Source organism: Dromiciops gliroides, chromosome 6 (assembly GCF_019393635.1).
Source record: "Dromiciops gliroides isolate mDroGli1 chromosome 6, mDroGli1.pri, whole genome shotgun sequence".
Lineage (NCBI taxonomy): Eukaryota > Metazoa > Chordata > Mammalia > Microbiotheria > Microbiotheriidae > Dromiciops > Dromiciops gliroides.
Window position 1 is genome coordinate 90,574,946 of NC_057866.1, and position 13,916 is coordinate 90,588,861.

General features: G+C 43.2%; 1 protein-coding gene across 6 annotated transcripts in view; it reads right to left on the reverse strand.

The window, feature by feature from the left end:
• AFAP1 (actin filament associated protein 1) overlaps positions 1-13,916 on the reverse strand; it is a 242,686-nt gene that overhangs the window by 62,977 nt on the left and 165,793 nt on the right. For all 6 annotated transcript variants that reach the window (XM_043973039.1, XM_043973038.1, XM_043973036.1 and 3 more), the window contains one exon: positions 5,893-6,042. In XM_043973039.1, the coding sequence (XP_043828974.1) occupies positions 5,893-6,042 (150 nt within the window). The remainder of the gene's footprint in view (positions 1-5,892; positions 6,043-13,916) is intronic.

Below are 13,916 nucleotides of genomic sequence, written 5' to 3' on the forward strand. Positions count from 1 at the left end.
AGAAATCTTGCAAAAGATGAACCAAGGGGCAGCTAGGTGGCACAGTGGATAGAGCACTGGCCCTGGATTCAGAAGGACCTGAGTTCAAATCCTGCCTCAGACACTTAACACTTACTAGCTGTGTGACCCCGGGCAAGTCACTTAACTCCAATTGCCTCACCAAAAAAAAAAAATAAAAGAACCAAAGAAGGGGCTGGTGATTCTCCCAATGGAAATGCCAAGTCAGTGTTTTTCATTTCTTATTAGGGGAAAGGTAAGATGTTGTAGCTGTCCTGGGAGCCATACTGGCTGAAGCATGGGACTTTTTTGACTTTAAAAATTTCCATTCTGCGGCAGCTAGGTGGCGCAGTGGATAAAGCACCAGCCCTGGATTCAGGAGGACCTGAGTTCAAAACCAGCCTCAGACACTTGACACTTACTAGCTGTGTGACCCTGGGCAAGTCACTTAACCCTCATTGCCCCACAAAAAAAAAAAAATTCCATTCAAAATTCAAGTATTCCAAAAAGGTTATCAACACCTGTCTCAGTGGGTCTATTGACTCAATGAGCTGATGCCTGGGCAAGGTTCAGAATCCCACTACTATTTTAGAACTGATGCCAACCTTTGAAGTCACCTATTCCAAGACCTTTTGCTTCCCCAAAAGACCCCTTCACATGGACTGAGCTCTAGACCACACACAGAATTACAAATTTAGAAAGGGAAGGCCCCTCAGAGGTCCTCAAGCCCAACCCAGTCATTTTATAGATGAAGCAATTAAGGCACAAAGAGGATTAAGTGACCTCAAAGTCACAAAGCTAATGTCTGAAGCAGAATTGGAACCCAGGTCCACTCTGCTATTGGTTTTAAAGACAAACAGAAACAGGCACTAAGATGGGCATAACGATCCCTGTGGGCCACGTATTGATTTTAAAAAACATAGATCACCACTATTATACCTATGTCTTCTTGTATTTTTATTTTGCTAAACATTTTCCCCATTTCATTTTCATCTGGGGTGGGCTCACCCACCCAGGAATGTTGTATGCTGCAGTCTGCCATCTCTACCTCACACTATTGCCTCAGCTCCTTACTAAGTGTAATTCTGGACAAGTACTTCAGTTTCCTCATCTGTAAAATGAGGGGGTAGTTCATAAGGAGTTCATGAGGTAGTTCAGGAGGAACTTTTGATGACCACCCTAGACAATTGTATAGCCAGCCACCACAGGAATATTTCCAGAGACAGGGAGCTTATTATCTGATGTGCCAGTCCAGTCCATTTTTAGATTGCTCCCACTGTGAGAAGCTTTATATTTCCCTGAACAGAAACTCCCTGCCCTGTCATTTCCTCTCGTTGGGCCAGACTGAATCTCCTGGGACCAAGTAAAATAATGCTAATCCCTCTTCCAAATGACAGCTCCTTGTAACTGGGGACAGTGATCACTGATTCAATCAGCCTGTCCTTTCCTTCCCTCTTAACTTCCCCAAGTCTTCTCTTCTACATGGTGAACATCCCTAATTCCTATAGACAGTCCCCTCATCACCTTTGTTGTTGTTGAGTCATTTTAGTTGTACCTGACTCTTTGTTGACCCCATTTAGAGGGGTTTTTTGGGCAGAGATGCCGAAGTGGTTTGCCATTTCCTTCTCCAGACAATTTTACAGATTAGGAAAGTGAGGCAAACAGGGTTAAGTGACTGGCCCAGGGTCACACAACTAGTAAGTGTCTGATGATGGATTTGAATTCAGATCTTTCTGACTCCAGGTGTAGCGCTCTATCCACTGTACCACCTAGCCACCTACATGGTTCATCACACTGAGAACCCTAGACTGGGTGCACTCCACATTTTATTGACATCTTTCCTAAAATGGGGTATCCCCGACTGAATACCAGAGTCTAGATGAGTCTCAATAGTAGTGTTTAAACCACATGTTACAGTCTCAGAGGGTGATTAAGCCATTTGCCAGGGGTCACTCAGCCAACAGGTATCAGAGGTGAGACATGAACTGAGATAGATCTTCCCTGTGAGGCCAGTTCTGGCTCTCTTACCACATGGCCTGTCATGCATCAATTATTCAATAAGCATTTACTAAGCACCTACTCTATGCCAGGTACCATGTTCAGTATTGAAGATACAAGTACATACATAAGCCAAAGCTGCCTCTCATGCATATATTATCTCATTTAATCCTCACCACAATCCCGAGAAGAAGAATGGGTATTTTCATCTCCCATTTACAGAGGAGGAACATGAGGCTCAAGGGATTTACTAGTGACCCCCGGTCACACAGGTAAGTGTCAGAGGTGGGCTCTGAGCTCAGGGCTTTCTGACCCCAAGAACCTATTTCTTCTCCTTGGTTACATCTGCATATGATGGCTGTCTCCTTCACAGCCGCCCTAGGAGGAAGGACAGGGACTTCACAAACCTGTTGCGCATTATTTTCAATTGCCTCTCTTTCTATCTTCAATGCTTAGCACTGTGCCTGGCACACAGAAGTCACTTAATAAATGCTAGCTGAGAGAATGAACTGAATTATAGAAACTCAATAAACCTCTCTTAAACACCTATATGAGGGAAGCCTGCATTGGCAGAGGGAATTTCCTCCCTCACTAGTTCCCTATACCAATGAAATTAAAGGCTCTATCCCTCTACTAAGTGAGTGCAAGGCAGACATCGAGCTCTTCAATTTTCTCTGAGGTGAAAGATTTGACTTTTGAAAACTGCCAAACATCACTACGGGCCAGGTCTGGTGAATAATGGAACTGGGGAATTTTATTTTGGGTGTGGCTAGAAAACATCAAGATGTGTTTTCTGGTGTGGTTGTTCACTGAGCTCAGATGATCACTTCCCAGAAGGCATTTCAAAATAGTTTTGATGAATGGAAGCATGGTGGGAATAAATGTAGCTTCCTCTACCCCACCCCACCCCATCATGAGAGCTATTTTGGAGGTGCTCAAAATCATCTCAAAGAGTAAGTCTCAATCTGTCAAAAAAAATAGCCTTATCACTTAATAATAACACCTCAAATTGCTCTTCTAATTGGTGCCAAGTTCTTCAAGGAACCTTAGTCACTGAGGCAGATCAGTGGAGGGTATATTTTTGGTCAAGGGGTTTAAGTCTTTGGAAATCCTCAAATAACACCCTACTGGCATTCACCAAGGTCAGCTCCATCTCAGACCAGTCTTGATCATTCTAAATAGAGCATCCTATGGGTCCTGAAAAGCAGTAATTGACTGCCACCTAACCATAACTACTTCTCAGTGCAGTATCATTTCCTTACATATTAATCATATAAGTTGGGCTACATTGGGGGTGGCTAGGTGGCACAGTGGATGGAGCACTGCCTCTGGATTCAGGAGGACCTGAGCTCAAATGCAGCCTCAGAGACTTGAAACTTACTAGCTGTGTGACCTTGGGCAAGTCCCTTAACCCTCATTGCCCTGCCCCCCCCAAAAAAAAATTTTTTTAATTAAGTTGGGCTACATTGTCTGAAAAGTCTCTTCCTCCTTCTTCCATTCCCTGTTCTAAGGTCATCTTCAGCTCTGTTTTATGTTCTCAGATGAGCTTCTGGTCTAACATTCCATGTTCTATGTTCTAACCTTCTGTGTTCTAAGGTCCTTCCCAGTGAGGGCATCCTAGGTTTTGAGGTCCCTGTGTATACATCCTTCATTTTTCTATTCTTAGGTCCCATCTGGCTCCAACATTTTTTGTTTTCCTTATTCTCAGATCCCTCCTAGCTCTGCCCTCCTGTGATTCTCTGACTGCCATCCCATCGCTGAAAGTACATAGCAATCCCTTTTTTTTTTCATGAGTCTCGCCCACTGATCAGGCTTCCAAGTGGGAGGCCCAGCCCTGTTTTTATTACATTCATTTTTACCAGGAAAAACCTACAGAGGTCCAGCTGTTCCTACTGTATTTTATGGAAGAGATGGGTCTTGAACTCACAGCCCCTCAGCCCTGATATGGCTGTGTTCGATCAAGCCAACTTAGTTCAGAATTTCCTCTCTGCGGGGAAGCAGAGCAGCAGCTGCAGCAGGATCAGTTTGGCAGGATCCATCTGCTGGGCCTCTATCGAGGTCACCCATTTGCTTGATCCTCCACAGCTGTGCTTATGGCTGGAAATAGGTCTTTTCAAAAAAAAAAAGATGTTCTTTTTTTTTAACTGACATCCAAAAGGAAGCATTTGTCTCATGCCTACACCCCACTCCCCAAATGCAAAATTAGGTGAGAGTTTAAAAATTTTGTGCAAGGATGATATTCCTTCAAGAGAACCAAAATAGATCTGAAAGACACTGATGATGCATTTTAAAAGAGATACACATGGGTAATTATAGGGCTACTGATTTACAGTGATGGACAGTGCCTCTGACCAGACGCTCTACAAAACCATTGATTTGGCTAGATGCTCACAAATAGAAACCTAGCTCTGTTTATTTTGAATTAGTTAAGTAAGGCTAATTGCCAAGCCTTCCAAATACATGAGGCTTCTACTCCCTGACACCCCCCTGCAGGGTGTGGGGACTTTCCATCTCAACTCCCCTACCACTGACCTCTCACCAAGTCTGTCACAGAAGTTCCTAAGCTGGCCACTCGCTCCGTCTGCTGTCCCTTCTAAAAATCCCAGACATTAGCATACTAACAATTGGGATCACCAAGAATCCATGGGAAGATGAAAGAATCATAGGATGTTAGAGTGAGAGGGGACCTAGGGCAATATCTGAACTGCAAGATCATAGGATTTCAAGAGGGAAACAGAGGGGGAAAAATCATCTAATAAGTCATGCTCTGTTTTCTAGATGAAAAAACTGAAGCCCAGGCTTGCCCAACAATACACATGGAGCAGATAACAGAGTTAAATGCTAACAGAGTTAGGATTTTAACCCATGCCTTCTCTCTCTGTAACAATCCCTCATCATTTCAAAAGTTCCTAAGATATTCTCATCCAAGTAAAAGGAGTTAGGTTTGTTTGTTTGTTTGTTTTGGGGAGGGGGCATGAGGGTGAAGTGACTTGCCCAGGATCACAAAGTGTCTGAGGCCACATTTGAACTCAGGTCCTCCTGAATCCAGGGCTGATGCTTTATCCACTACGCCACCTAGCTGCCCCTGAGTTAGTTTATTATAAAAACAATTCTACCCTTGACTATTACCTTCCTGAATCCCCCTCCTCTGCTTCTTTCCAGCACAAGATTCTCCAAGCTTCCTCCACTTGCCTCACTAGCTGTCACCATTAACCATCTTGCATTCTGGCTTATGCCACCACCATTCTAAGAAAACTTAATACCAAAGATCTCCTCTTTGCCATATCTGTTGTCTTATCTCCTTCTTTACCCTTCTTTGACCTTCAGAGTTTTCAACACCACTGATGATCCCTTTCCCTGAAACTGCCCCCTCTTGATTTTCTGGATAATTCTGTACCGACTTTTTCTTTATCTCACAGGCTGCTCCCCAACCCACACCCCGCAGTCTCCTTTGCTGTCTCCATTTCCTCTCCCTCCTTCCAAAATGTCGATATGCCCCAAGGCTCACTTCTATGTCCCTCTCCTAGTTTTCCTATTCAGTTTCACTCAGCAATCCGCAAGATTCAGGCACGGAACTTCAACTCTTTGGAGACCAGCAAAACAGGCTTTTTTTGTGGTTCCTCACACAGGGCACTTCATCTCTCACCTCTGCTCTGGCCATCTTCCATGCATGGAATGCATTCCCTCCCTGCCTCTGTTTTGGAAGAAGTCTTACTGAGGGTGCAAAGGTCAAATTTGTCCAAGGTCTTCATGAGAATGATGCCAGATTATAAATGAGCTGAATTGAAAACCAAGCACTTAACAGAAATGCTGGATTGGAGGTGAAACTCTATGCTCTGGAAGAGGAGAGAAAATAAAATAAACCCACAGCTGAAGTCTAACAAAACATCCTCTTACCACAGGTGGGCACATCTTCCTCAGCTGACGAGGTCTGTTCATCTGTCGATGGCTTTTTCTTTCCTAGACCAATGATCTTGGTGATCTTTTTCCCAGTAACTTTTGTCACTGTTCCCTTGGCTTCTGACTTTGAACTTTTTTTCCTCTTAACTATAAAAAAAGGGGAGAGAAATCAAAGCAATTGAATGTTATATCTAGAGATAGAAGAGACCTTAAAGGAGGTTATTATTCTGGGTTCCACAAGGTGTATGTATGGATAGATTCCAAGGGATCCTTAATTAAGATAAACAATTCCATTTGTATTTTCACTGACCTCTAACTTAGATTTAGCATTTCCTTTGAATAAGAGTTGAAACCAAAAACACACATTCCAGATTTTGCAGACTGTCAAAGGTATCAATGACACAAAAGGTTAAGTCTTAGAGGCCATGCAGGTGAACCCCATTGTTTCACAAACAGGACAATGAGGCTTAAAGAAGGGCATCATCATTACATGTCTAGTGTCAGAGGTGGGATTTGAACCCAGATCCTCTTGAGTTCAGAGCCATTGCCATCAATCCACTGAGCCATGTTCCCTTCCCTGGAAAGTATATCAAACTTAGTGAGTTGGGACAGACGGAGCAAATTCACTCTGAAAATTATTATAATGATATTAATAGCTAGCTTAGAATTAATAGCTATTAATTCACATTGTGTTTTATAGTTTACAAAGCTCTTTATGCATATTATGTAATTCGGTCATCATGGCAACTCTGAAGGAGGTGGGACAACTAACAATTCCCATTGGACAGATAAGAAAATGAGCAAAATGACTTGGTTGTGCTTGCATGGCTACTAAGTGGCTGACTCCAAATTCAGTCCATCTTCCATGACACTGTAGAGATCATGCAGCAACATCAAAACCGGCTTCAGGGAGTTAAGAGGACACTTCTGAAAAGCTTCAAAAAGTAATCAATTCGGTGGCCTCTCTGGTCCCTTCATCTCTAGACCTCTGGTCCATCTGTTTTGATGAATTGCATTATTTTCCCCTATTAGAGTGTATACTCCTTGGGGGCAGGGGGCACGTTTTCATCTTGCTTCGTTTCCCTAGTGCTTAGCACAGTGCCTGATACATAGTCAGCACTTAATAAAAATGCTTGTTGACTGAAAAGTGATTCACCTAAGACCACAAAGTTATTACATGGAAAAAAGCATTTGAACCTGGTTCTTTTGACTATAACCCAAGGTTCTTTCTCTTGTACAATACCAATAATGCATGTGAAGCCATCCAACAATCATCAATAGCTTTTCTTACAGGACCCACCCACCTCCTTTTTCTGCCACATGTGTGACTGATGACACCCTTTCTGTAATTTCTCCTGAACAGTTCCTTCTTGGTAATATGTGGCAGCCAACCCACACTTGCCATATGCCTCTCCATTGTCCTCTAGGTGACCTTCATCTTTTAATCCTACAGAGGCTATGGTATTCCATGACTCACAGTCACAGAGCACCACCAGAATTCTGATGCTGAAAAGATGAGTCTTTGTTTCAGGAAGAAGTTCGAGGTCATTATAAGCACTACACAATCTCCCAAAGGCAAGCCCACCCCCTTCTCTCCTCTTCATTTCTGGCCCCAGTTCATTATCATTCTCAGATCACATAAACTTTTATTCCAGATTCTAAGATATTACACAACATTGTACCTCCTCTCATCTGGCCTCTCCCAGTATTGCCTGTATTTTTTTCCCTCTTCTCTACCTATTTTTTTCTCTTTCTCCATTTTTGAGGGGCCCTCTCCTGTACCCCAACCATTTCAATAACTAACAAGAAGGGTGAGACAAGCTTTAGGCCTGCCAAGTCGATCTTCATGTTGCCTCTTCTCTCTCTCCCTCCCCTCCCCCTCTCCCTCCCCTCCCCCTCCCCCTCCCCCTCTCCCTCTCCCTCTCCCTCTCCCTCCCTCCCTCTCTCCCTCTCCCTCCCTCCCTCCCTCCCTCTCTCCCTCTCCCTCTCCCTCTCCCTCCCTCCCTCTCTCTCTCTCTCCCTCTCCCTCTCCCTCTCCCTCTCCCTCCCCCTCCCCCTCCCCCTCTCCCTCTCCCTCTCCCTCTCCCTCTCCCTCTCTCTCTCTCAGCCTTTTGTTATCTCTGTCTTCTTGACCTCCAGTTTCTACTACCCTATGCCATCTCCATAAAGAAACTGAAGTGCTCTGCTACTGAGTACTTGTAGTTGTTCTTTTGTTGCCTTCCTGTACAAAGAAGAGGAGGCTGACCACATTTCAAAATAAGCAAGACCTACATCGCTTTCTCCAAAAAAAAAAAAAAAATCGAAGGCTTGCATGATAATGCTACACACAGATTGTGGAGGCACACACAGCAAAACAAACAAATGGCCCCTTTTCAAAAATAAAACACCAAAATCTATTTACAGCGTTTCATCTAGAGGCTCATCTCCCCGACAGTTCCTATTTGACATACTGGTCTGTGGGTGGGGTCACTGTGTCCTGCAAGGTTAGCCTGACTAAGGGACAGCTCTCCAAAAAAACAGGAGATAATCTTCCTCAGACTCCTTCCTAAACTGAGGTTTCATCTGAATATCAAGAGGATGACTTCATACCAGACTTGAGCTAAGCCCAAGGAAGAACTCCTACAGCTTTTAGGTCAAGGGAATTAGGGGGCCCAACAAAACAGGAGGGAGAGAGAAGGGAAGAGGAGAAGAGAGACAAAGAGACAGATAGATTTGTGTCCTAACCCTCATTTGTAAAATGATATCATTCACCTAAATCTTCTTGTTCTATACGGGTTACTACCCTCTTTAGACTCAAGAACTGAGTCACAATAGAAAAAAAAAAATATATTTTTAAGTGCTCCCTAAAGATATATGCATTGCCCTTTTCAGGATGTCCCTTCACCTCAGCCTCCTCACCCTAATGCTGAGGCTTAGGTGATGCTAACAACAGTGGACCCCTTATGCTGTGTTAGGAGTGGCTCATCATCGGAGGGTAGACCACCAGGTGACTTCTTATTTTTATCCCCAACAATTCAGGCAGATGCAATTATTGAGGAACTGGGACTAGAACCTTTAGAGGGAACCCAAGAAATCTCAGATTTTATATAGCTCCCATTAGGCTATCAGGGATTGGAAGAAAAATCACAACACACTTCCGATTTAGAAAGGTGACATAGAAATAGTTAGGAATGGGGCAGCTAGGTGGCACAGCATACAGAGCACCAGTTCAGGAGTCAAGGAGACCTGAGATAAAATCTAACCTCAGACACTTACTAGCTGTGTGACCCTGGGCAAGTCACCTAACCCTAAATACCCCCCCCAAAAAAATAATTTAATTCGGAAATAGTCAAAAAATAAATAAAATACAAATAACATTACATTTTTTTAAAGTTACAAATATTAAAATAAGAGAGGCGGTATGGTATCTAGTATGGTTTTTGTTTTTTAAAAAGATATTAGGAAATTGTATTTCTCAAAGAATTTAACCCTTATAAATTAATTCATGAGAAGTACAGGGGATAGAGCGATGGCCTTAAAGCCAGGAAGAACTGAGATTTTTCAGGTAGCCTATGCAAGAGAGTTCCACATCTGCATTGTTAGAGGAAATCTTCTCACCAGAAACTCCTTAAACTAATGAAATCATGCCCCCCCCCCCCGCAATTAACAAATCCCCAATGCCCCAGAATGTGTGAACCCTAGAAAGGACTTTAGCAAGAAATCACCTACAATGTGAGAGCTGGAAAGGACCATGGGAATCATGTAGCCTAACCCACCCATTTTATAGATAAGGAAACATTTAGATAAAACAAAAGGGCAGGGAATTCTGTCTGCTCTACTTGACCACCCATGATAGAAAATCCAGTGTGTTCTCAAATGGTGGGCTGAGGGGCTTACTGAAAAACAGACAGTGATTTTAAACTTTTCTACAATCCACACATTTGGCATTTCTGCACCCTGCCTACAATCTAAACAGGGGTATGTGAGCAAACTGAATGCATGCCTTTAAGCCCTAGGAATTGTTTTATCAGGGTGGGTGGGAGATGAGTTAGTATCACCCAAAGTATTTATTCAATGCTTTTGCCAACAGTTCCTTGCATAAACTATCCGGTAATGGATCTGTGAAATGGTGGGTGTGGACAGAGCTAAGTTCTGCCCCTGGGGTCTGTCTCTGACCGACTCTTCTCTCCTTACATAGTCATTTTAATGAGATGCACACCCAGGCTCATTATTTTTGTATCACACACACTTTGCCAAAACTTAAGGAATGGATCCATCACCCCTGAAAGAAAAGTAGGGGGAAAAAAAAGGAATTCTTCAGGGAAAGCAAGCCATTGTGGCTTTGGACGGATGTGTTCTGGCATGTTCCAAACCAGGAGGAGCAATTAGATTTCAGGGTGAGCTCCAGGAAGCAGTGAAATAAGCCTGTGTCGTGGTGCTAATAGAACAGAGGTAGATTTGACTAGAACCTCACAACTTAACAAGGGAAAAAGTACGTGGCTCTGAGTTAGAGCTGTAAGGAGCCTAAAAGAACATGCACATATACAACATGGGAAGCCAGTACCACAAAATCATAGCACATGATAGCCAAGAGTGAACATCGAAAGCATGTAGTCCAACCCTCTCAGTAAACAGATGGGAAAACCAAGGCCCAGAAAGGAAAGGGACTTAGCAGAATTAGAATGAACTGTTGAGGGCTACCTCCCAACCAGTTCAGAAATCTTCCATAGCGGTACTGACAAATGGCCACATCCAGACTTTGCCTGTGTGCTTCTGTGCAAGGATCACAGGATCATCATCTTGGAAACATAAAGGATGGAATGGCCATGTAGTCTTCCCACACTATTTACAGAGTAAGAAATGGAGGTCCAGAGAGATTAAATGGCCTGACCAAAAATAAATCAGTGGCAAGACTAGGATTCAAATCACTGTCCCGTATTTGCAAATCCAGCATTATTTCAGCTATGCCACACTGACCACAGAATGAGGAACCTAGGTCTTCCCTAGGTCCTCAGCTGTCTCTCGAATACACCCTTGCAGGGCCTCTCTTAAATTCTTGAGGTCTTCCTTGACTCTCCATTTTGGATAAGGACCCAAACCCTTCCCCACTACCAATGTTTTTCATTTCTTCTATGCGTTGTCTTCCTCTAATAGAATATAAGTTCCTTGAAGGTAGAAAGTGTCTTTCTTTTTGCTTGTTTTTAAAATCCCTAGTACCTGGCATATAACAAGCACTTACTACTCATTGACTGACCCAAATCTAGCTCTCTTTATACTGAAAAAAAACAAACGTCTTGACCAAATATCTAAGAAACATTACTTGTCCCAAGTAATAAACAAGAAGACACATTTGGATGGCACCTTAAAGTTCACATAGAGCCTTCCCCCAAAAAAATTTGGTGAGATGGGTAGTATAATTTTGATGATTCTCCTTTTACAGATAAGGGACTCAAAGAGATGAACTGACTTGCCCAGGGATAGACTGCTAGCAAGTTTACAGTGGGATTCAAACACAGAACTCTTCTGACCCCAAGACCAGCCCCCCTTTCCACTGCCTTTCTTTGAAAAATTGAAATGATGCCTGAGCTTTCGATGTACTTTTATTCATACCATTCTCTAAACGGTGGTGTTGGCAAAAGCACCAGGGCGAATGAGTTGTTTCTAATTTATCAAGTTATGTGGAGGTAGAGCTCACTTCCAAATATCCAAACTTGGAGAAGGAGTAAGAAATGAAGAGAAACAAAACACTCCATCAGCTTAGGGTAGAAAACTCCCATTTTTAAACACAAGGATCTGGAGACTGCAGGCTATTTCCTGTCAGAGCCAAACTTAAAGACAGCTTTCCTGTTTTTAATCATATATGACATGCCCTGAGGAAGACAGAGATAACACTTTTTCCCTGAATGACTTCCTAGGGAGAAAACTAGTATTTATGTCCTGGGGGAAAAACACATACATAAACCACTTGTGATCCAAGCAGAGGTCATGCCCTGGTTTGGTGCATTGTGGACCATGAATGGGCCAGATGAGTAACACAATCCACATACTATGGGTCTCCCAGATTAGGATTTTTAGGAATGAAGAAGATTTCCATTTGATTCATCCTTATTTCAGTTGCCTTCCATTCCATTGGATGATATACATTTTTATTAAGTGCCTACTAAGTGTGAAGCATCATGCTTTTTTTGCTAAGGGAAGCAATATTGGAAAACACAATCCCTGGCTCAAGAAGCTGTAGATCCCAACTGGGAGAATGTGGTGGGGAGGACAAAGTGACTATGATGAATAAATATCATGTAAGGGATAGGCAAAGGAGTAAGTCAAATCTGTAAGGAAGCTTTTGGCATCCCCTTGGTTTCACTGTCTGTGGCAGATACCACCTTCTTCGAGAAGTCCTCCTAATCCTCCTGCCTGCCAAGTCAGCCTAGCCTTCCCTCCTCGTGTTGTAAGCCATTTGCCATGGTTCAATTTCTATTATATTTCATCTATGTCATGCCAGTATGTGAGGCCTATGAGGGCAAGGCTGGCTTCTCTCTCAGGCCCTGTGCTATGCACATAGTAGGAGCTTAATGTTTGCTGAGATGACCTAATGATTATCTCAGCTGTTTAGAATATGCACTGATAAGTCAAAGGCTCCTGGGAGTCAGGTCCTGGTACCTGATGCACATGACACCCTTTTTCCTGGCATGGGAATGCACTTCAGCCAAGACAAGCACACAGGCTGGATCAGAACCCACCTTCCTCATCATACCGTCTCCTTGTCTTCTGTACAACTCACTACCAAGAAGGCAGGAGGAGCCCAGGAGAGTCCAGCAGAACAGGTACTGCCATGAACCCCTCTTTCCAGAACTCCTGGCCTGACCTCCCACAGTTCAGTTTGACTGATGGCACAGTCGTGGCCTTTCTTCTGGTAACTTCTCTGAATACTCTACATCGCTGTAGCTGGTGGTAGAAATAATACTGCTCCTGCAGTCAGCCTCCAAATCATTCCAGCTGTTCATTACAGGTCCCGTGGAGCAGGAGGAATCTCCTGGGAATCTCAAACCAGCTGTGTGATGCCTTCCTATGTCTTCTTAGCATCAATGAATCCTGTCTCCATATGGCACTAACACAGTATAGACATTTCCCCCAAATGGCTTATGCAGAGTCGAATGAAGAAAAACTGCTCCATAATCAGAGATCACACCTTTTCAGTCAGCCAGCAAGCGTTTATCAAGTGTTTACCATATTCCAAGCACTGGGGATACCAAAAAAATGACAAAAACCCCAGTCCTTATTCTCAAGGGATTCCCACTTTAATGAGGGAGACAAAATGTATATACCTGGTCCAGCCCAGGACACCCCAGATAACTTCTCAGCCCCCAACTTTATCCCAGGGGCCTTCCCAAGATACCAAATGCTTCTAGTTCTATAGTCTCTTCCTCTGATTGGTGAGTTCATCCACAAATCTCCATCTGAGGAAGTCCCCAAACCATACATGTTCACGTCAAACATGGTGCAGTCCATGACGGTCCCTGGCCATTTCTCAAACTCGTGCCCCATCACTCCCTTTAACTCCCTTGTACATATGCTCTTCTCCCATTAAAATGAAAGCTCTTTGAAGGCAGGAACTATCACCACTGTTTGTATATGTATTTGTACCTGGCAGGCACCAAGGGCAGGATAATGGTTTATCTACATCAGGATCTATTTGTGAGCATATAAGATATACATGCAAAGTAGATGGAAGGTAAGCAGCTTTCTTATAAATAGGTTCCATTAGTGACAAGAGGGATAAGGAGAGAATTTGTCCAAATGACATTAGAAAAAAAAATGCTTTGCATGAATTTCCTCAAGATTTTATGAGATACACATTCATTTGTGTGGGTGCATAAATCACTCACTCATCACTATGTTGGAAGTATCAAAAACTACCAGAACTCAGTAATCTCTGCTTGGCTGGTCACAGGGTGGGAAACCAGTGAAAAAGTCCTGACACCATAAAATTCCTGGAAGATCTTCAAGCTCAGCTAGTTCAATCCTCTCATTTTACTGATTGGAAC